Here is a 22,096-nt window from a genome sequence, read left to right as displayed (position 1 = left end):
TCGGTATGTCATGACAAAATACTCCGGTGTAGAGTGTATTATCTGGACGGGAACCCAAGACTGCCTCTCCACAGCCACCCCTTGCGATCCTAGAATCCGCTTGTGCCTGGTACAGTATAGCTGGAAGAAACTCAATGTGACCCTTCGTTGTCAGGTCAGGTAGGTGCACACCCCAGATTCAATAAAGCGGAACATGCATTAAGAGAGACTCTTCGTGATTGCATATGAAAGAAACGATTACACCCGGGAAACAAACAGCAGCTTGGAATTGGCTTCCCACGCCGACAAGACAAATAGACTGTCGTTTTTAAATGCCTCGGAGTCTTACAGAGCCTAGATACCATTGTACACGGACTCTTTGACACGATGGATTCCCACGCGCCTTTGAAGGTTGTCATTGACGGAGCAGGCATCGGGGGCTTGATGGCCGCTTGTGCTCTCCGTGAAGCAGGTCAAGATGTCGAGGTGAGTGACGCTTCTTTCAAAAGAGATCAGGCGATGAAGCGCCCATGACCAAGTAGGAAGGCGACATCAGAACAATGCTGATTCTCTCTTAGGTCTACGAGCAGTCCCAGATGGCAAATGAGAGGGGCGCCGCCATCGCGCTGCAGCCGAACTCAACAACCCTCCTCCGTCGTTATGGGCTTGAGCCTGAGGATTTCGGAGCCACGACTATGGAGAACGTGAGTCCCAGAGCAAGACACGGAGCAGGAAACGGACGCTGACTATTATTCGTGCTCTGCTCCAAAAGATGACGATGATGGATGGCGGTAGCCTAGACGTGATGCAAGAGATAACCGACAAGGTGAAGGAAGCCACACTATCGGAGCAGCGTGCACAGGTGAGTTGCCATCAGACGAAAGAGACTGATCGCGTTACATGAATCGAGATAGTAGCATCAGACTGACCAACGATGTCGGAAGAAATGCTACTTCATCCACAGAGTCGACCTCCACAGCACGCTGAGGAACAAGGCGACCGAGCAGGGTGCCGTGCTTCATGCCGGCTGCGAAATCACGAGCGTGGATGAAGCCGCCACCACCGTCACCCTCGGCGACGGCACGACCGTCAAGGCGGACGTGATCCTTGGAGCCGACGGGGTCCACTCCCGAACGCGCAAGGTGGTCTTCGGAGAGTCCTACCAGGAGCAGCCGTCGGCGCTGAGCTGCTTTCGGTTCTTGATCCGGACCCAAAGCCTACTGGATGATCCGGAAACCCGCGTCTTCGTCGAGAAGCCCGGCAGCATGATGGACCTGGTTGGACCGGACAGGCGCATCATCCTTTACCCGTGCTCCCAGGGCGAGTATCTCAATGTTCTTCCCATCGTCCCGCGCCGGTTGGCCGAAGGTGTGTACTACCAATTGCCCCTCTTTTCAGATGATCTGGAAGGATACTAATGCGAAAACCGAAGCTCCCGGGTCGAAGAAGGAGAACCTGCTATCTTCGTTTTCCGCTTTTGCATCCCCGGTCCAGCGGATGTTGGAGAAGGCTGACGAAGCGGGCGTCACCGTGTGGCCCTTGTTCGACATGGACCTACTCCCAATCTGGACCAAGAACTCCGTTGCTCTCCTTGGAGACGCTGCACACCCGTTCACTCCGTGTGAGTTCACCACGCCCTGCTCTTTGGGGGATCACGAAGCTGATGCTAAGGTCTCCAACATGAAGTTCTTGCTCAAGGCGCCGCCTCGGCAGTGGAAGACGCCGTCTCCCTGGCCGTCATGCTGCCTCTCGGAACTACTCCAGGACAGGTTCCGGGAAGGCTACAGCTCTACGAGCGCTGCCGTAAGGCCCGGGTCGACCGCATCCAGGAGTTGAGTCGCGTGAGAGGCAGAGACGCATCGGGAGAGCGAGGAAAACCACCGACTGGTAAGACTCAGCCTCTCTTGGAACTTTTAGCGTGCAGATATGACTAACTCGGACGGCAACAGGAAACGAGATATTCAGCTGTGCCATGTACTGCAAGCAACACGATGAGTACGTCCATTCGGCCAAGTTCCTGGAGGCTTTTGACGTGCCGTTCATCCCCATGCCCCCGGTCCCTTGAGCAATTCGTAGACTGTGTCCTTGGTCTTAGTAGTCTGTACGGTGGAGAGATAATAGAACTTCAATGCTTGCAAACCTTTCTGTAATATGTTTTGAGTCGGGCTTGTTTCAATGGAAACCTTTCCAATTTCCCTTGTTATAAAGTTGCATAACTCAACTGGAGAGATTGTCGAATGAAGTGCTGCTTGGACAAATCAATATTCAACGCTCTTTTCAGAGTATTTTTGCGTTGCTATGAAGGTGTTTTCACTCCAGAACGGTGTTGATGTGTGATGTAGTCCAAGACAACCAGTAACCCATCACAGAAGCGCAATCACAGATGCAGGTTCGGATCACAGACTGCCATCGACTTGTAATTTTCGAAGAGATGGCCATTTTATCTCATTTTTTACCATCTAACGAATCATCCAGGCTGATAACATGGGTACTACACGGAAAAGAGACAAAGCCTCCCGCAGCTCCCCATCTCCTAATCACCGAGTCTCTTCCGGGTTCAACCCCACCTCGAGCAAAGACATAAGACTCCCCAACGGCTTCACCACGTTGCGGATCGAGAGACGCGGGTCAGCGCGCCGGAACAAGGCCTCAAACTCGCCAAAGTCTCGCTCCTTCGCGTTCGTCATCAACGCCATCTGCAGATCCATGGACCGCATGGGCCGCTCGGCAACGGCCAGCCACTCGCCAGACTGCGGGAGCACCGTGTCCATGACGAGTAGCCGGGCGCCGGGTCGGCGGGCCAAGGCGGCGGCGACATGTCGGAGGATCGTGACGCACTTGTCGTCGGACCAGTCGTGCAGGATCATGCGCATGAAGTAGACGTCGGCGTCGACGGGCTGCGGCGCAAAGAGGTCGTGCTCCATGAAGCGCACGCGGCCGCTTTCGCGCAGCGCCGCGGGCACGGCGCCGTTGTCCGGGTCGCGGGCCCGGGCAACCACCTCGGGCAAGTCCTGGACCACGAAGGTCATGGCCGGGTTGGTGGCCGCGACCTGCGCGCTGCAGTGGCCGACGTTGCCGCCCATGTCGACCATGACGGCCGGGCCGAGTGAGGCCCAGTCGAAGCCGTCGAGGAGGTGATGAGCGGCCTGAAAGCGCGACTTGGCCATGAACTCCATCAGCTCGCTGAAGTCGGCCATCTTGGCCGGGTTCTCGGCGAAGTAGGCGAAGAGCGGCTTGTCGGTGCCGAACACGATGTTGTGCGCCGCCTGGTCCGGCTCGGTGGCGCCGTGACCCCACCTCTCGATGGCGTCCAGCTGGAAGACCGCCAGCTTGAACGTGTCTCTGCTCACGAACTCGTTGTAGAGGCGGACGCCCCGCGACTCGACAAGCCGCCTGGAGGATGCCGTGTGCGCGACACGGCCGGGCTCGGGCTCCGCAAAGACATGCAAGGTCATCAGATGGCGCAGCGCTCTCTTCAACTGGCCGACGTCGGTGCCCGTCTTCGAGGCGAGATCCGGGTAGGAAACGGCCCTCTTGACGGGTATGTTCTTCGCAACATGAAACCGGGACACGTAGGCGAAGGCGTTCAGGTCGTGGACTTTGTTGTACAAGTCTTCGGTCAGAACATCGTCTGGCTCAGACACCAGCTCCAGGAGCGTCTTTGCGGCCTCGCGGAGCTGCTGTCTGGCCGTTTCCGTCTCGGGATCCAGTGTGGGATATCCTGTCGGGCCGCCGGACTCGAAGGACGGCTGCGGATGGCCGTTGGATGACAGATGCTGCTTGAGCTTTGTGGCTAGGCTTTGGCAGTCTGCTCCTAGTGCCTCCAGGTCCACCTGAGGCAGCTGAACAGGAAGAGATTCGCTTTTTGTCGACGCCATGAGAGCGTTTTGACAACCAACAGTGATTTGAGGTAGTAATAGTGATGCTTTACAGGCTTAGAACAAGAAGGCTTCTTTGGAAATGAGGGTCTATGTGTGTGTGGCAGAGTCTGTGAACACGATCGTCTTTTGAAAGCGTCTTCTGACTTCACACTCCCTCCGTCACTGGAGGATATTTGAACCATGTAGCCAACTTGTTTTCATCATACAAGGTAGGCAAACGAGTTTGGCAGAAGCATGGAACACTATTACAGACTGCTCGAAAACTGCCTCGTCTCGCTGATCCCATGATCCTTGACTCAGAGAGCTCCTTTATGCAACAAACCGATATTATGACTTGATGCATGGCAGCAGCTCCGAACGGCCGGCATGGGAGGCAATAAGGTTTCGTGAGCTCAGCCTCGCAATATACTACACCCCCTTTCGGATTTCAATTATTCTCTGAACTCCGCGGATACTAGTCAGTTGCGCCAATATTATTTTTTTCCAACGACCGAGTGCTCTGCATCCAGAGAGGAGACTAGCAAAGTGTTATGCTTTCATACTATAACCGGACCCCCGCGGGATCCCGTCGGCCCGTCGGCAACCATATAAATAAGTGGATTGTAGTTGAACCACCCCCTTGGCAGGGGTAACAATCTGTGTGGACACCTTAAATCGCAAGGGGGTGGAATGGCCACAGGAAGGGGGTTCGTCCAAGATCTCTCAAGGGTAATCCCTCAACCATCGGCTCCCACCGGCGTCCGACTTGGCCCGGGGTCATGTCGCATGGGGGGTGATTATAACCTCTTCGTGAATGGTTAAACCCACTCCCAAAGCTCCGCTGCTCTGCAGGCCGGCCTCCGATCCGGGCCTTTTTGACGGCATCGGCGAAGGACATGTCCGTTGGCTCACTTTGCTCCGTCGTCAACTGAGTTCACACCCACGTCTCAAGCAGTCCGCATGTTGGACAAGTGGGAAGCGTTACTAAAATGCTAGTCATTTGTTGGGGGGTTTTTTGATTAAACTAGCGAACAGGTGGAGGCTGAACCACTTGTACCAAGAACAGACGAGGCGCGAGGCAGAGGATGACGCCAGATTAAGCTTCCGTCGAACAAGCCTCATACATTCTTTGATACTAATCACCCGTAACATCAAATCCTGCGTAGGTATGTAAACCTCATAGCCTGGTCTGTCACGGGACTACAACGTCAACGATCGAAAGGCGCTCAGTCTTGATCCACGTCTATAAGCGTTGCTCCGAGTAGTATTAGTGGCCCAAGGGGGATATATACTCAATCTTGTCAGTGACTGCTTGTAGTCCAGTTGTATGTCATCTTACTGCCCAACTACTAATTACATACAACCTGATTTCTTTATCCCCCCCTCCCTCTCTCTCCCATCCGCTCGTTATCCCAGCGCGCTTCCTGTGTCGTCCATCCTCATCATGCCTTCCTCTATCGCTGTTATCGGGTTGGCGTGTCGCCTCCCCGACGACGTTTCTTCTCCAGAGGAATTCTGGCGGTTGCTATTAGCTCAAAGAGGTATGTCAAACAGGTTGACTGGCCTTAACGATGGCCTCACCCTCATACGACTGACGTGCGCCGGGTGCTAGACACCAACTCCGTCCCTGTCAACAGATGGAACACGGACGCCTTCCATCACCCGGGGCGCAACAAACCCCAAACAATCGCGGCGAGAGGGGCTCATTTTCTCAAGAGAGACGTGACAGCTTTTGACGCGGCCTTCTTCAACATCAACACGAGCGAGGCTTTGGCACTGGACCCGCAGCAGCGTTGTGTAATGGAAGTCACCTACGAAGCTCTGGAAAACGCCGGCCTCACCATCGATGCCGTGTCGGGTTCCCGGACGGGCTGCTATGTCGGCTCCTCCTCGTCCGATTACCGCGACTCCATTGCGCGGGACACGGAGACGTCGCCCCGCTACGCCGCGCTGGGCATCAACACAGAGATGCTGTCGAACCGCACATCGTGGTTCTACAACCTGAAGGGTCCCAGCATGACGATCGCTACGGCCTGCTCCTCCAGCCTCGTTGCCATCCACATGGCGTGCCAAGGCCTGTTGGCTGGCGAGACCGACATGGCCGTCGCCGGCGGCGTGAACCTCATGCTAAACCCGGAGTTCTCAGTCTACCTCAGCGGCATGACGATGATCTCGCTGGAAGGCCACTGCAAGTCGTTCGACGCCTCGGGAGACGGGTACGCCCGCGGCGAGGGCTGCGGCATGGTCGTCCTCAAACGCCTCGACGACGCCATCCGGGACAACGATCCCATCCGTGCCATCATCCGCGGCACTGGCGTCAACTCGGACGGCTTCACGCAGGGGTTCACCATGCCCAGCTCGGAGTCGCAGGCGTCGCTGATCAGAGAGATCTACCAAAAGGCAGAGCTAGACATGGGCGACACGCAGTTTGTCGAATGCCACGTAAGCTGCCACTCGCCAGAACTAACCGTGTTATGGTGCCAGTACAGCTCGTCTCCTTTGCGATAGGGAACCGGAACCAAAGCAGGCGATCCCATCGAGACAAGAGCCATTTATGAGACGCTTGGTAGAAAAGCAAGCAGTTCACAACCACTGGTGATTGGCAGTGTGAAGCCTAACGTAAGAACTCTTCATTTTCTATCCGTTACGTTATTTTCTCTTACTCTCTCCCTCTCTCTCACTCACACCCACTTGCTTACTCCATATATCAGATTGGCCATCTGGAGGGCGCTTCTGGCGTTGCGGCTCTCATCAAATCCATCTTGGCTCTGGAGAAGGGATATATCCCGCCTCAGATGTTCTTCCGCACGCCGAACCCCAAGACCCCATTCCGCCAGTGGAATCTCGAGATCCCAACGGTGTTGACGCCGTGGCCAAAGACAAGGGGTCCCAGACGGGTGAGCATCAATAACTTTGGCGTCGGCGGGACAAACTCGCACGCCATCGTCGAGGGCGCGCCTCGGCGGCAGCAGCAGCAGCAGCGGCGTGACCTGACCTCCGCTGCGGCGGACAAGAAACGCCTCTTTGTCTTCAGCAGCCAGGACAAGAACGGCCTCGTGCGCGTGGCCCAGTCACTGGCGGCCTACCTCGACAAGGGGGAAGAAGCCCCAGCATCCGCTGGCCACGTCGCCAGTCTCGCGTACAGTCTCGGGAACAAGCGCTCGCGGTTCTCGTGGAAGAAGTTCTGCGTGGCTGCCGACTTGAAAGCCCTACGATCCGGCCTGCTCGCGCTGACGAGCGACGGCGCCGTGAGGTCCAACGCCGCTCCGCGTATCGGCTTCGTCTTCACCGGACAAGGCGCACAGTGGCCCCTGATGGGTCTGAAACTACTTGGTGAGCAGTTGCGCAGCTTGGATCTTCACATGTCGCGCCATGTCTGTCCCTGATGCAATTTCCTATCAACCTGTTGTTATAGGTAGGGACTTAGCTAACGAGATGGGCCAGAATTCGACGTCTTCAAATCTAGCTTCCAAAAGTGCCAGAGCTATCTTACGGAGCTGGGCTGTCCCTGGGACGCCGCCGAGGAGCTCCGGAAGCCCGCGGAAACTAGCCGTATCAAGTCCCCGGATCTGAGCCAGCCGCTGTGCACCATTCTCCAGATCGGTATCGTCGACCTCCTGGCCTCGTGGAACATCCTCCCCGCCAGAGTCGTGGGCCACTCCAGCGGCGAGATCGCCGCCGCGTACAGCGCGGGCGCCCTGTCCGCGCGGGACGCGGTCGAGGTGGCCTACCTCCGAGGGAAGTTCTCCGCTGCGCTCGGCGCGATGGACCCGAGCCGAGAAGGAGGAGGAATGCTCGCCGTCGGCTGCTCGCGGGAGAAGGCGGAGCAGTTGATCGCCGAGGTCACGGCCGGGCGTCTCACGGTCGCCTGTGTCAACTCGCCGTCCAACGTCACCATATCCGGTGACGTATCCGCCATCGAGCAGCTGCACGACAGGCTGCGAAGTACGTCTGTGTTTGTGGCTCGGTTGAAAGTCGACGTGGCCTACCACTCGGAGCACATGGAGACAATCTATCCGGGATACGTTCAGTCGCTCACGCACATCCGTCCCGGTCAGGGGCTCCAAGACGGCAACGCAAAGGCCGTCACCATGGTATCCAGTGTCGAGGCGGCCGAGGTTGACCCCGAGGTCCTCGGTGCCTTCTACTGGGGTCGCAATCTTGTCTCGCCGGTCTTGTTCTCGGACGCGCTGGCTGAGCTTGTCCGGCCTACCGCCGACGGGCCTTCTCCTGGGGAGTCGGAGTCAAACACCGTCGACTTGCTGGTGGAGATCGGACCCCACGCAGCCCTCAAGCAGAGCGTCAAAGACATTCTCGCGGCGAGTGGGATCAAGGGCGTCGAGTACCTGTCTTCTCTCTCTCGGGGCATGGACGACATGGACATGGCGCTGTCTCTGGCCGGAAACCTCTTTGCATCCGGGGCCCCGATCGACGTCTCCAAGGTCAACGACGACAACGGACCAGATGTCTCCCTGCTTACCGACCTGCCGCCGTACCCGTGGCAGCACGCGAACAAGTTCGACGCCAGCCCGCGCATCAGCCGTGAGCACAACATGAGGCCATACCCGCAGAACAGCCTCTTGGGCGCTCCCATGCCCTCCGTCGGCCCCAACGAGCACGTCTGGCGCGGCTACCTCCGTCTCGACGAGGAGAACTGGGTACGGGACCACAAGATCACCGGCGTCGTGGTCTACCCGGGGGCCGGTCTTGTGGCCATGGCCCTGGAGGGGGCCCGCCAGTTGGCCGATGCCGGACGCCAGATGCGGGCCATCAAGCTGCGCGACGTGTCCATCGGATCGGCCGCCATTATCAGCGAAGACCAGCCCACCGAGTTCGTCCTACACACCAGGCCGCACCTGCTGGGGACTGTCAGCTCGGGGCCGGCCGCGTGGCTCGAGTTCACCATCTCGTCCTCGGGAGGCGCTGATATGCCGCTTCGAGAGAACTGCCACGGTCTCATGCGCATCGAGTACGAAGGCGGGGACAACGCCAACGACTCGGCGGGCCGCCGCGAGGAAGAGGCCGCTGCCGTGCGTTCCTGTCTCGCCGAGTACGAGGCCGCGGCGGACGCCTGCGTAGACCAGCTTGCCATCGATGACTTCTACCGGGACCTCGCCAACGTCGGGCTCGGCTTCGGCGCAACCTTCAGAAACATGCAGAAGATCAATTTCCGGCCGGGCGAGTCCGTCTACGACCTCACCATCGGCGACCCGGGCGAGACCTTCAGCACGGGGCGGGCCGGACGTACGCATCTAATCCACCCGGCCACCCTGGACTCCGTCGTGTCGGCGCCTTTTGCAGCCTACTACGACGGCCCTGGCAAGCCCCTGACGCGGCCGTACATCCCCGTGTTCATCCAGGAGTTTGAGATCTCGGTTGACGTCCCCTTCGAAATCGGGACGCCCGTGAAGGGCTTCTCAAGGGCGAAGCGGCGCGGCATCAGCGAGATCGAGTCCGAGATCTATATGTTTGACAAGGCCTTGTCACGGCGCTATCTTAGCATCCGCGGCTATCGGTCTACGAGCGAGATCGCGGCCGATACGAGCGCTGGCGCCGGCGCCGGCGACGGATCGGACACGTCGCCGGGACTGTGCTACTCTACGCAGTGGGAGAACGCTTTCAGTCTTCTCACAACGGAGGAGCTGGGCAGCTTTATTTCGAACGCCGGCCAAACGTCAGACGAGAAGCTGGAAAAGGTATGATATAATCGTTGAACGAGTGGTTTCTCGGAAGGAAGAAAGTCAGGAAAAATGGTCTACGTTGCTGACGAGTCGACAGATTGCGAAGTTGATCATCCATGAGTCCCCTGATACCACCGTACTTGAGCTTCTGGCTGAAAAGCCCGAGAATCTGACCGGCGGTACATCAGCAGCCATAACGGGTGGTCTCGCAGTAAGCCAGCCACAGAAGACAAGATACGCCGTCCTAGGCAGTTCATCACTCAATGGCGTAGGCGGAGAGTTTCTCGAGCTGAAGCCCGGCAAAGCGGCCGAGGCCAAATTCGACCTTGTCATCTTGGGGCAGGGCTGCAGAGAGTTGATCGACGACCAAATGAGACTCTCATTTCTTCTCGAGCACGTCAAACCGGGTGGCCGTCTGATCTGCGGTTTCGACGGCGAGCAACTCGACGAGGCGGTGCCCAAAGACTGCCGAGTGGAAGTCTTTGCTGATGATACCGGTCCCGTCACTCTTTTCTTCACTGCTCCCGCGGTCGTTGAGGATGAACCTTCACATGCTTTCGACGCCGGCACTCCGTCTGCCGGCGAGGGTGACTCTACTAATACCGCCTCTTCTGTCAAAGAAAAGGTGCTCATTATCGAGCCACCGGCGCCATGCGCCACCGCTGTTCAGGCCTTTTCCCAAGAGTTGATCAAGATTCTTGAAGGCCAAGGGCTGAGGGCCAGTGCCGTGGCCTGGACGCCAGAGCTTGTGACGGAAGTCTCCTCGGAGCAACACACAGTCGTCAGCTTGATGGAGCTGGACACACCTTTCATGGAAAGCCTTTCTGCCTCGGATTTCGCCCTTGTTCAGGGCGTCATCGTGAAGGTATCAAGTCTGCTCTGGCTGACGGCTCTGAGCGGCCCATCGGCATCCGTCATCGACGGCGCCCTGCGAGTTGCCAGGAGGGAACTCGGCAACATCGAGCTTAAGGTGCTGCACCTCTCCGCGCCATCCGTAGAGCATGGGCCGGCACTCGCAGCCAGGGTCTTGGCCAGCTCGACCCGCGACGCCGAGTTCCTCGAGGACGGGGACGGACTGCTGAAGGTGAGCCGCGTGTTCGAGGACCGGGCTCTGAACGCCGACGTCTCATCCCACGCCGGCACCGGGACGCACATGGAGTCTATGAGGACGTGTGATTTCCCACTGGCCCTCGGCATCTCCAAGCCCGGTTTGCTGGATACTCTTCGTTTCGGGCCCCAAGAGGATGCGGGCGAGCTGAAAGAGAACGAGGTCGAGATCCAGATCAAGGCATCCGGAGTGAAGTGAGTCCTCTACCCCCCCACATAACACTGGCCATGGTGATTTATATATATATACGTCTGGTGCTCCGGTCTCTGACGATATGCCAAACCAAACAGTTTCCGAGACGTCATGATCTCCATGGGCTTGATCGCCGACTCTCACCTGGGCTACGAGGGCGCCGGCGTCGTGCTGAGGACAGGGAGCAAGGTAACGAGCGTCAAGGAGGGCGACCGCGTCAGCGCGCATGTCTATGGCTCGCACGCCACCGTTGCTCGCACTGTCGACATCATGTGCGCCCGGATGCCGGACGACATCTCGTTCGTCGAGGGCGCGTCGTTTCCTGTCGTCTTCACGACCGCCTACCACGCGCTGGTCAACCTCGCCCGGCTGCGTTCGGGCCAGTCGGTGCTCATCCATGCCGCGGCCGGCGGCGTGGGACAGGCGGCCATCCAGCTGGCGCAGCATCTGGGCCTCGACATCTACGTGACGGTCGGGTCGGAGGATAAGAGGACGCTCGTGATGGACAAGTACGGCATCCCCGAGGGGCGTATCTTCAACTCGCGCGATGCGAGCTTCGTCATGGGCGTGAAACGTGTCACTGGCGGCCGCGGCGTCGACTGCGTGCTCAAATCGCTTGCCGGTGAGCTCCTACGCCAATCTTGGGTATGTACTTCATCTACGCCCTTCCCTTCTACTCTCGACTAACTGATGGCAGTACTGCCTTGCCCCTCTCGGCACTTTTGTCGAGATCGGGAGCCGCGACGTCAGCGAGAACACGCGCCTCGACATGGCCCCCTTCGCCGCCGGCACCACCTTCACCTGCTTCACCCTCCTCGAGGTGCTCCTCCACAGGCCGGACCTCATGGCCGAGACCTGGCGCAACACCTTCGACCTCATCCGCAAGGGCTTCTTGCGCGCCCCGACGCCCCTGACCGTGATGCCCGTCCACATGGTCAAGGATGCCTTCCGCCTCATGCAGAGCGGCAAGCACCGCGGCAAGATCGTGCTCTCGCTGGATGGGAACGGCGACCGCGATGACGGCGTGCCCGTGCCCGTGATACGCGACCCCAAGACAGCCCTTCGACTCGGTCCGTCGGGAACGTACTTGTTGGTCGGCGGCCTCGGCGGTCTGGGGCGATCTCTGGCCCAGATGCTTGTCGACTCGGGAGCGCGCAACATCGCCTTCGTCTCGCGCTCGGGGGCGACACAGCCGTCGGCCCGGGCCGTCGTCGATTCCCTCGCTGCCCAGACCGGAGTCAACGTCCAGGTCTACGCCGCCGACGTCGCCGACGAGGCGTCTTTGGCCGCCGCCCTCGCGCGTTGCAACGATGACCTGCCTCCGGTCAAGGGCGTCATCCAGATGGCCATGGTCTTGCGAGACGGCGTGTTTGAGCAGCTGACCCACGACAAGTGGACAGCCGCCCTCCGACCCAAGGTCGACGGCTCGCGGAATCTTCACGAGCACTTCGGAGCTCGTCGCCCGCTCGACTTCTTCATCATGTGCTCGTCCATCTCGGGCGTCATCGGCAACCGTGGCCAGGCCAACTACGCCGCGGCAAACGCTTTCCAGGACGCCCTCGCCCGCCACCGCCACTCGCTGGGCCTGCAGGCCTGCGCCGTCGACCTGGGCATCATGCGCGACGTCGGCGTGCTGGCCGAGACTGGCGCAGCCGGCGACCTGGTCAAGTGGGAGGAGCTGCTCGGCATCCGAGAGCCCACGTTCCACGCGCTGATGAAGACCGTCATCAACGGGGAGCGGCGCCGGCTGCTGCTAAACCGCCAACGACAGACGCCCTCCGGCATGGTGACCGATTTCCCCGCCCAGGTCAGCGTGGGTCTGGCCACGGCCGGCGCCTTCGAGGCCACCGGCCTGAGTCTTCCGGACTGGCTGACCATGGACGCCCGCTTCACCCATTTGGCAGCGGTCCGCTCGAGCGCCCCCGCGGACGGCGGCGGGAACAGAACGGATGCGGCGCAGTCCATCGGGGCCTTGCTGCCGCGGCGTATCGCCACGGCCGAGACCAGGGACGAGGCCGTTGCCGCCATGGTCGACGGGCTGGTCGACAGGGTCTCCAATATCTTGTCGACCCCGGCTTCCGAGGTCGACCCCGGCCGGCCGCTGTACATGTACGGCGTGGACTCCCTCGTGGCCATGGAGATGCGGAACTGGATCCAGCGGGATATCAAGGCCGATATTGCCCTTTTCGATGTCTTGGAGGCCGTGCCCATGACCAAGTTTGCTGAGAAGGTGGTTGCAAGGAGCAAGCTGTGCACTTTCTAGAGGGAAGACTGTGCCCTCGACAGCCACGTGTATCTGTACTAGCAGTCAGTTGGTAATAACTGCCCTCTTTATAAGTATCATTGTTCAAAATGTCATGGAGCTTGGATAATCTTCACCTACTGTAGGGCTGAATATCGAAAAATACACCTGGTCACATCCACTACACCTACCTACCTTTACTCTCTGTTTCAAAGTGGCTTCTTTGTGTGCTTGCTGCTTGCTTCCCTCAACTACTGGGAGTGGAGATTGAGAAACCCACAGTCCCTTTATGCCTAGCTATTGCGCATCCTATCAACTCTGGCGTAGACAGAGGAAAGAGATATAACGCCGTGCTGTGTAAGCGGTGCGTCGTAACAAGAAAATGAGTCGAGGTATGACTCGCGACACGCTTGACGGCACCCAGGCACACAGTCCTGTACCACTCCATAGCTTCATACACTTTCCAACCTAATCAAAAGTCCCTACCAAGATCTGCTTTTTCGTCTCCCAAGTGCAACGTCTAACATAGGTGACTGATCACAAAGTCTACAGAATAACTCGGCAACTGGGAAGCTCGCAGCAGCAACCTGCAGTTTCAGATTCGTCAATACCTGTCAAGGGCAGGAGAACTCCTACTCTCCGAGTAAGTTTGATGCCAGCAACCTGAGAGTATCAATTATATTACCAAAGTAGAGAGCCCATTTGACCGTCGTTTCATACAAGCTTGCTAGGTCTTCTATTACTCCCAAGTTCTAATCACTGTATCTGTACTCATTGGCGGAATATGAGATGTCTTTTTATCTATAATTGGACACGTACAAATGGGGACGTTCGATTGTTGAACAAGCCAAACTTCCTTTTGTGCCTTACTAGTAGTCTAGTAGCACTACATTCTATTATTCTTGTTTTGAAAATGTAGGTTGTCTTAATACGGACTACTTCTGGATACATGTTTTGTTTCAGTAGTGATATATACTTAATTTCACATTTTTCTCTAATTCAGAAGTATCTCGTCGGTATTCTCTATTGTAAATAACTTTCAGATGAATACAATATAGCTTATAAAGTTATTGAGGCGTAGAAGACAATTGCATATTGCAGTTTAATAATTCTATTGAAACAACCAAAACCCTAGATTTTAGAGTTATACTTTAAAACCATTTTCCCCTGCACCGCAACAGCAAGCTTCTGTAAATTTTCAGAGCCTGTGATCTCAAGAGTAGCTAAGTCGACACCTATCCATTGCCTAATCCAGGCCCGAATCTCTATACTCACAAGAGAGTCCATACCAATGTCGTTGAGCCGAGCCTGCAGGTCGAGGTCGGCATCTGATCTCAGCAAGAATCTACAGAGCGTTTTGCCAATGTGTGTCGCTAGAAATGTCGTCGTTTCGTCTGACTGGAGTTTGACAATATTGGAACTGAGATCCCGAACCGAGCGGCTGAGTTCCTCATTGGACATTAAATCCGAGCCTGAAGAACCAATAGAGTCGCTTGGCTCTAGGTTGCGCAGGGCTAGCATACGCCGATCCCTCTTCCAGGGAACACGACATGTTTTTGATGTCAGCGGTATGGTTGAGCGCATTCCCATGGCCAGCAGAGACCTTTGTACCCAGCAAGCGGAATCCTTAGGGTTGGAGCCCGTTGGAGGTTTCATGAGCATGCGCTCGATGCAGTTTAGAAGCTCGACCTCTGTGTTGAACCACTGGCCCGTTGCCCTGGCCGAGTCAGCTGCTTCGGGCCGGTCAGCGACGTAGCCAGCATCACTGATGAATCCAACGTTCAAGACACTCGCAGCCAGCCCCAGGTTGCGCCTGTAAGCAGCAAAAGACTCCATGTACGTGTTCCCGGCATGGTAATTGGCCTGCCCCCACCAGCCACCCGTAGCAGCAGTGGAGCTGAAGAGGAAGAAGAAGTCGACCGGCACGGCAGGCTGCTGCTTCAATAGCGCCTCATGGAGATTCGTGGTACCGTCAATCTTGGGCCGAGATGCGGTTAGCCAGTCGGCCCAACTCATGCCGAGGAACCCGGCATCTCGAAGAGCCATGGCAGCGTGCAAGACGCCTCCGACAGGCATAGTGGCGCTTTCCAGGGCCCGGGCGACATCTTCATACATGGCGACATCGCCGGAGACAATTGTTGCCTTGCATCCCAAAGCTGAGAGCTCCTCGACTATCGTGGCGTGTTCGGGAAGAGAACCTGCTGAACGAGACAGAAAGATGATCTCCTTCGCGCCTTTCTCCGCAAGCCAGGTAGATATGACTTGACCCAGGGAGCCAAGGCCACCAGTGAAAAGGTAAGACCGATCATGCCGCAGCTTCAGCGCTTTGTAGGTGGGTTCGGTGGGAAGCCCGCGTGCAGCAGCGTCTTGCGGCATCACGACAACAAGCTTGCCTATGTGTTGACTCTTCTGCATTTGTCGAAATGGCTGAGAAACTTCGGCGGCTGAGAACTTTGCAGTGATGTAGGGTTTGACGTGACCCTGGGTCCAGAGTTGCATCACCCGCTTCATCATGGCGCCAACAACACTCGGCTTCCGGATCCAGAGGTGCGTCATGTCGACGCCAACGAATGTCCTGTTCGATTCGAACTGTTCCATAGCCAGCTTCGCATGGCCAAGGAAGTCCCTACGGCCAAGCTCGATGAATATGCCGAATTCGGCCACACACTGCCAGGACGCGTGGAGAAGCTCTCCTGATAGCTGGTTGAGGACCAGGTCAACGCCGCGCCCCCCTGTAATCGCCATGATACCCGGCAAAAAGGATGAATCGCGAGAGTTAAAGATGTTTTCTGGAGGAACATTGCATTCCTTGACTAGAAACTCTTTCTTGGCCTGACTGCCGACGGTACAGTAGATCTACTCCGAGACTTATCAGCACGACGCCTCCTTCATCTCCTAGTACGTACGTGTGGAAGCATGGGGTACAGTTAGTCATTTTACTCACATTGGCTTCCAGCATCTGCGCGAGCTGTAGGGCCGCCAAGCCCAAGCCTCCAGTAGCCGAGTGGATCAAGATACTCTTCCAAACATACAGCGTTAGTCATTGCAGAGAAGCTCTCCTGTTCTTCATGGATTGGGGAGCGAGTCGGGTTCCATCACATACCATTCCTTTGGTGGCTTGTCCGTGGTTGAAGATCGAATAGAAGGCGGTGCAGTACGCAACCGGGATAACAGCAGCGTCCTCGAAGCTCGTCTCGTCTGGAATCTTACAGCACAGCTGTTGCGAGACAACTTTGCTGTTTGTGAAAGACCCGCTCGATATGACAGCGACCCGGTCACCCACCTTCAGCCTGTCTACGTCAGGCCCAGCTTCAGAGACCACGCCGGCACATTCTAGACCGAGACCCGCGTCGATGGCTGCCGTGTCGGTTATGACATTTTGTGCAATAAGCACGTCCTTATAGTTGATGCCGATGGCCTTCACATCAATCCTCACTTCGCCGTCCTTGAGTTTTTGGGGGGCCAGTGGCTTCCAGCAGAGCGTGTCGGTAAGACCTGGCTTGCGCTGCTCCAGCTTCCGTACAGTCATGTCCGCCTGGAGCTCGTGGGATTCCTGCTCGACCTTGACATGGCGGTAGCGACTGACAAGGAGTTTCCCGTCCATATAAGCCCACTCGTAGTCGGGGTTGGCGTCTGTGTCATCTGAGATGCGCTGCTCAAACTCGCTGAACACCTTCTGGATGACTTCAGCTGTTTCCGCCCTGGAGAAGCTGTCGAGCTCGAGGGTTGCAAAGTCGAGCCCCAATTCTGTGCGTAGGACGCGGGCGACGCCGAGCAGCGGTGCGTACTCCGGTCGAATTGTCTCCCCAACCTGGCACGGGCCTGTGATCCAAAGAATGCCACAGGCACCGTCCTTGGCTGCCTTGATGAACCGCTGGAAGTTAACAAACTCTTGTTCATCTAGGCCGTTGAGGAATGGAGAGCATATGTCGAGAGTTGATACGACATCTTGCCCTGGAGCAAGCCTTGCCGCCCGGTCATCCAAAACATATTCGTCGACCTCGTACGCAGCAGCCTGTAGACCGGCTTGGATATGCTGAACCTGTTGACTTGCGCGTTTCAAAAGCGTTACCCGCTTAGGACGGAACCGGGGCGGCGCAGGCCGAGAAATAATGTTGTTGTTTGTGTAGCCGTCATAAGTGTTTGATACATCCCTAAATCCGGACTCGGAGAGCTCATGTTTCCAGCGGTCCAAGTCGACGTGAGGCGCGGAGGCGCGGCCATTGGCCTCGCCGAGCCACCAACCTGGTATCACGCCAAAACAGTGATTGATCCATGGCGTCAGGGGAGCGATTTCTTGCAAAAGGAACCAGCCCTGAGGGTGAATCAACTTTCTGATGTTGGCAAGTGACTGATGCAGGTCAGGTGTGGCGTGTATCACGTTCCACGCAATGATGAGGTCGTAGGATTCGGCATTGAAGCCTTGCTCGATAGGATCTTTGCTGACGTCAAGCAGGGCGAAATCTAGTCCTGAATAGTCCTTGAATCTCGCTTTCGCATCGGCAAAGAACCCGGGAGATATGTCTGTGTAGGTGTAAGACTGATACATTCTCTCCCCTTGAGCCGATGTCAAGCCTCTGAGGGTACTAGCCGTTGCACCCCCAGTTCCGGCTCCGATTTCCAAGACCCGAAGGTTCGGCTTCTTGTGTCCAATCAAAGAGAAGAAAGCCGACGACTCCGTGTCTAGAAGCAGGCAGTCGTACACGTGCTGTAGGACCCCATCAGCCAGGAGGATCTCAAGCTCGCTGGTATCCCCGTTGAATATGCCTTCGCATTGGGAGCTGACACGGTGGATAGCAGTTGCGGGTGCGTCAACTTCCGTTCCTTGTAACTGCTTGAACATGGACCGAAGCTGCTCATCACGCTGCTCGGCCGTCATGGTGACGAGGTTCTGGGCGTCAGGGACGCCGGGGCACTTCAGCGATCCGGAGGCGAGATTGGCAACAGTGTCTTCAAGCCACCTTTGATATTTGACCAGGTGATCTCGACGTGGTTGCGGAGCACGGCGTGCGTTGTTGAGGGTGCGTGCTAGGGAGAGCAAGTTGAATCGATCCAGAAGTCGATACAGCTCCGCCTTTCTAGGGGTTATGGCTGGGGAAATGAGAGAGCATGGATTAATGAACTCGACGTCTTCCCGCCACTCCAGCTGGGCAGCTCCGTGGGAGTTCAGATTAGAGTGCGTATCATTGGATTCGCTGATCCTGGTCAGCTGCCAGCCCCTGGAGTTCACGACGGCCTTCCGGCCATCGACGGATGCAACAATGCTGCCCAGAAACGCTCCAGGCCTCTGCTCCGTGACATTGGCCAGGAACTTCATCTCTTTGGCTCCGTCAGGGGGGGGAGTCATTGTGAACTCGTCAACATAAGCAACAAGGGCCAGCGTAGTACAGTTTCTCGTCAGGCCGTGGGCCGAAGCCATATACAAGCTCTGAACGAGACGATCCAGAGCCCCTGGATGTATGGAGTAGTACTTCTCCTCTCCCGGGACCATGTCAAGCTTCAAGGTTGCCGCAAGTTTTGGCGTCAGGGGATCGGCTGTAATGTCCATCATGCCACTGAATCGGGGACCGTATTCAAGACCGAGGGATCTGAACTTGCGATACCAGGAAGCAGACTTGCATGCTCTTGGGAAGACGCTGCGAGTTGATCGGGGACTGGGCATGTCCAGGCTACCGTCCAGCCCTTCGCTGCCACTTCGGACCTTGCCGGAAGCATGCTTCACCCAGTCACCGTCACGGTAGCTCGAAATGGTGAAACTGTACCAATCAGAGTCGATGGAGTCGGTGAGACCAATTTGAGCAAGTTGAGTGATGACTTCGGTCTGGCTCTCGTAGGTCATGAGCAGCGGAGCGTGAAAGTGCACCTGCTTGCATGTGAAACCGGCGTCCTCCGTGAGCTGGCGAACAGCCTCACCAGCCATACATAGGTAGGAAACGCCTGGCGCAATGATGCTACCCTCAACTTCATGCTCTGCGATCCATGGCACATCCTCGAGACGTAAGAGATTTCGCCAGGCCGGATTGGAGCTCGTGCTTTCAGAGACCCTAGTGCCAAGAAGCTCGTGATGACGAAATTTCCGAAGACGGTACTCTTCAGAGAGCCTTGACTCGTGCCAAAGGGGTTCTTCATAATGCCATGGATACAGCGGGAGATCGGTGAGAATTTGTCCCTTCTCGACCACATGGTTCAGGGCCACTGGCTGGTTATGCAGCCACAGCTCTCCCACGGCACGGAGTAACTCTTGGTGTGAGTCCCGGCCACGTGTAAGGACGCTGATGTACTCGGCGTTGACCTTCTCAGCCGCCAAGATTTGGCGAATGGGGCCCGCAAGCGCAGAGTGCGGACCGATCTCGAGAAAGACCTTGTCCGACTCCAGGGCGTGAATTGCTTTGGTTACAGCCCCACTGAATAGGACCGGCGACACCAAGTTTTGAGCCCAATAGGCAGAGTCGAGGTCAGCCGCTTTGGAGATGAGCTGGTTCGAAACGCTCGATATGAATGGCGTCTTCGGGTCGCGAGGATTTACGTAGGGCTTGAGAAGGTCAAGGTATCGTGAAGCAACGGCTTGCATGTGGTGTGAGTGATAAGCCCTGTCCACCTGCAGGGCCCTAGCAAGCACGTCCGGGTATGCCTCCTTTATGTCATTGACCACCATGTGGAGAATTTGCTTATCTCCTGTGAGTGTAACACTGTTCGGGCTGTTCTCGCACCCAACAAGCACGCCAGGCCGGAGGTGTGGTGTTACCTGTGCCTTGCCCAGCCCGATAGCGGCCATGCCCCCGACAGAGCCATCCACGGCCGCCAGGATGTTTCCGCGATAGTAAGCAATGGTGATAGCCTCGCTCTGGGTGACTGATCCGCAAGCGTAGGCTGCTGCGATCTCACCGGAAGAGTGGCCGAGCACCGCCCCCGGTTTGATATTAAGCGTTGCCAACATGTCGACAAGGGCGATTTGGAGCGCTGCGCAGCAAACCTGCGAGATTTGTCCATCGTTGATCATAGAAACCTTCTTTGGTGCCAGGATATGATCTGTTCACTCAGTTATCAGCTCAGTTCACGATATAGCCAGCAGCTGGTGAGCCAACAATCGAATGGGCTAGCCAACCGTAACATACCTGTCAACTTCCAATCCGGAGCATCTGGTAATTGCTGCAGGGTGTTTTCCATCTCGATAATTGAGCTCCTGAACGAAGGAAGCTCCTGTATCAGAGACTTCCCCATTTGTGGCCACTGCGCGCCCTGTCCGGTGAAAACAAAAACCAGCGTGGCAGGGTCGTATGGACCGTGACGAGTCGACTTGATGGGCGCCAAGTCATCTATACCGTTGGCCACACAAACAGCACGATGACTCAAAGTCTCTCGTCTCATGGCCAGGGTGTAAGCCATGTCCCCCAGTCGGTCTGGGTGGGCTAGGCAGTAGGACTGGTGTCGCATCACCATGGTCTCAAGCGCTTGGGGATGCTTGGCAGAGAAAAGAAGGAGCTTAGGCGACTCTGCAGTTGACGTTACTGCAACCTGAGGACTCGCATCTCTTCCTCTGTCTCTGCTTTGGGTATCTAGGTGGCCAGCTGACGCGAGGAGGGCGTATGCGTTGGACCCGCCGACTCCATACGAACCAACACCAACGACCCTGTCTTTCCCTTCGGGCCAAGGGATAGGGTCTGTGGGAACTCTGAGCTGGTATCGTTGGAAAGGGATTTTGGGGTTGGGGGATTTGAAGTTGGCGTTCGGAGGGATTGTGTCGTTCTCAAGAGCAAGTGTCATCTTCAAGACACTAGCAAGGCCAGCGGCACCCTCGACGTGTCCAATGTTGGTCTTCACAGAGCCAATGTACACTCCCCCGTGCTCTCCAAAGACGCGACCCACTGCCTCGGCCTCGATAGGATCGCCAACAGGCGTCCCTGTGCCGTGACACTCCATCATTGCTGTCCTAGAATAGTCTTTGATGCCGGCAAGCTCGTGAGCCCTCCGGATCAAGCTTTCCTGGGCAACTGAGTTCGGGGCTGTCATGGTGGAGGACTTGCCACTGGAGTTGCTGGCTGTGGCGAGGACCACTGAGCGGATGGGATCACCGTCCCGAACCGCATCACGGAGCCTCTTGACGTAAACGGCCAGTACGGCCTCCCCGCGGACGAACCCGTCTGCCTGTGCATCAAAAGCTTTGCACGTCCCTGAGGGTGACAGAACGTTGTGCTCGTTCATGGTTGCGGTGAGAGTGGGGGAGTATATAATGCTGGTCCCCGCCACCACCGCCGCTTCGCAGTCGCCATGAATCAGGGCATGGCAGGCTTGGTGTAGCCCCAAGAGCGAGGAGCTGCACGCCGTGCGAACCGTGACGCTCGGCCCCATAAAACCAAACTCGTAGTGGATCCGATCGGCGGGCATGAAGTCGAAGCTGTTGAGTAAGTTGTATGGATGAACGGCTTGTGGGTCGCGGGCATCCAGCTCAGCCCGATCCCCTCCAAAGCTACCGACCCACACGCCGATCTTCCGTCCCCGGATCTCTGACGGCTTCTGGCCCGCGCTCTGGAGTGTTTCATAGACGACTTCAAGGGCCAGCCGCTGCTGTGGATCTAGGGTCTCCAGCTCTTTCTTGGTCATGGACCAAAAGGAGGCATCGACGTTTTTGAGGTTGATGTTGCTGTCGAGGAAATACCCATACTCGCTGGGCACATGTCTCTTCTTGCCCAGTGCGTACCAGGCCTCGACATTGTAGCGGTCTTTGGGGACTGCGCAGCGCCCGTTGCGTTTGTTCAAAAGCATGTCCCAGAAGGCGTCTGCATCGTTGACGCCTCCTGGCAGTCGCATGCCCATGCCGCAAATGGCGACCGGCTCGATAGGCTCCGTATTGTAATCGCCTGGGGCGTCCGCATGGCTCTTGGTGCCGGAATTGTTGCTGATGCCATTGGTGTCGTTGAGGTCGACGCCGTCGAGAATAACACCGTTGTTGCCATTGACGCCATCGGCACTTGGTGACGACTCTTCGCAGTAGTGTTTTTGCAAATACGGTGACATATTTGCTAGCTAGCACCGC

General features: G+C 57.0%; 4 protein-coding genes across 4 annotated transcripts; 2 read left to right on the top strand and 2 right to left on the bottom strand.

Annotated features, from left to right (window-relative positions):
- The first annotated feature begins 223 nt into the window (after window positions 1-223).
- On the top strand, window positions 224-2,126 carry CDEST_04044 (Putative FAD-binding domain, FAD/NAD(P)-binding domain superfamily). Its single transcript, XM_062920203.1, has 7 exons — window positions 224-465; window positions 558-683; window positions 752-841; window positions 924-1,347; window positions 1,412-1,600; window positions 1,666-1,866; window positions 1,929-2,126. The coding sequence occupies exons 1-7, from the start codon at window positions 367-369 to the stop codon at window positions 2,042-2,044; spliced, it is 1,245 nt and encodes a 414-aa protein (XP_062776254.1). The 5' UTR covers window positions 224-366; the 3' UTR covers window positions 2,045-2,126.
- Window positions 2,127-2,420: 294 nt separating this feature from the next.
- CDEST_04043 (Putative O-methyltransferase domain, S-adenosyl-L-methionine-dependent methyltransferase superfamily) lies at window positions 2,421-4,102 on the bottom strand. The gene has a single exon (XM_062920202.1). It carries the CDS (start codon window positions 3,855-3,857, stop codon window positions 2,517-2,519), a length of 1,341 nt encoding a protein of 446 aa, XP_062776253.1. The 5' UTR covers window positions 3,858-4,102; the 3' UTR covers window positions 2,421-2,516.
- A 1,064-nt stretch (window positions 4,103-5,166) lies between these two features.
- CDEST_04042 (Putative Acyl transferase domain superfamily, phosphopantetheine binding ACP domain, thiolase) lies at window positions 5,167-13,391 on the top strand (the record flags this gene model as incomplete). Its single annotated transcript, XM_062920201.1, has 8 exons — window positions 5,167-5,380; window positions 5,452-6,281; window positions 6,348-6,458; window positions 6,551-7,172; window positions 7,284-9,535; window positions 9,618-10,822; window positions 10,919-11,465; window positions 11,518-13,391. 8 exons carry the CDS (start codon window positions 5,167-5,169, stop codon window positions 13,081-13,083), a joined length of 7,347 nt encoding a protein of 2,448 aa, XP_062776252.1. The 3' UTR covers window positions 13,084-13,391.
- A 735-nt stretch (window positions 13,392-14,126) lies between these two features.
- CDEST_04041 (Putative Acyl transferase domain superfamily, phosphopantetheine binding ACP domain, thiolase) lies at window positions 14,127-22,077 on the bottom strand (the record flags this gene model as incomplete). The annotated part of the gene is made up of 4 exons (XM_062920200.1): window positions 14,127-15,918; window positions 16,007-16,081; window positions 16,166-20,091; window positions 20,178-22,077. The coding sequence occupies 4 exons, from the start codon at window positions 22,075-22,077 to the stop codon at window positions 14,194-14,196; spliced, it is 7,626 nt and encodes a 2,541-aa protein (XP_062776251.1). The 3' UTR covers window positions 14,127-14,193.
- Window positions 22,078-22,096: the final 19 nt, after the last annotated feature.

The sequence above is a fragment of the Colletotrichum destructivum genome, chromosome 2 (assembly GCF_034447905.1).
Source record: "Colletotrichum destructivum chromosome 2, complete sequence".
Classification (NCBI taxonomy): Eukaryota; Fungi; Ascomycota; class Sordariomycetes; order Glomerellales; family Glomerellaceae; genus Colletotrichum; species Colletotrichum destructivum.
Note: the sequence above shows the minus strand (reverse complement) of the source record. Positions and strands in the feature narration are given on the sequence as shown.

Coding starts and splice junctions, on each gene's coding strand:
- CDEST_04043 (XM_062920202.1), bottom strand. CDS start 3,857: ATGGCGTCGACAAAAAGCGAATCTCTTCCTGTTCAGCTGCCTCAGGTG.
- CDEST_04044 (XM_062920203.1), top strand. CDS start 367: ATGGATTCCCACGCGCCTTTGAAGGTTGTCATTGACGGAGCAGGCATC. Junction 842..923: donor TATCGGAGCAGCGTGCACAG/GTGAGTTGCCAT, acceptor CGATGTCGGAAG/AAATGCTACTTCATCCACAG. Junction 1,867..1,928: donor GCGAGGAAAACCACCGACTG/GTAAGACTCAGC, acceptor GGACGGCAACAG/GAAACGAGATATTCAGCTGT.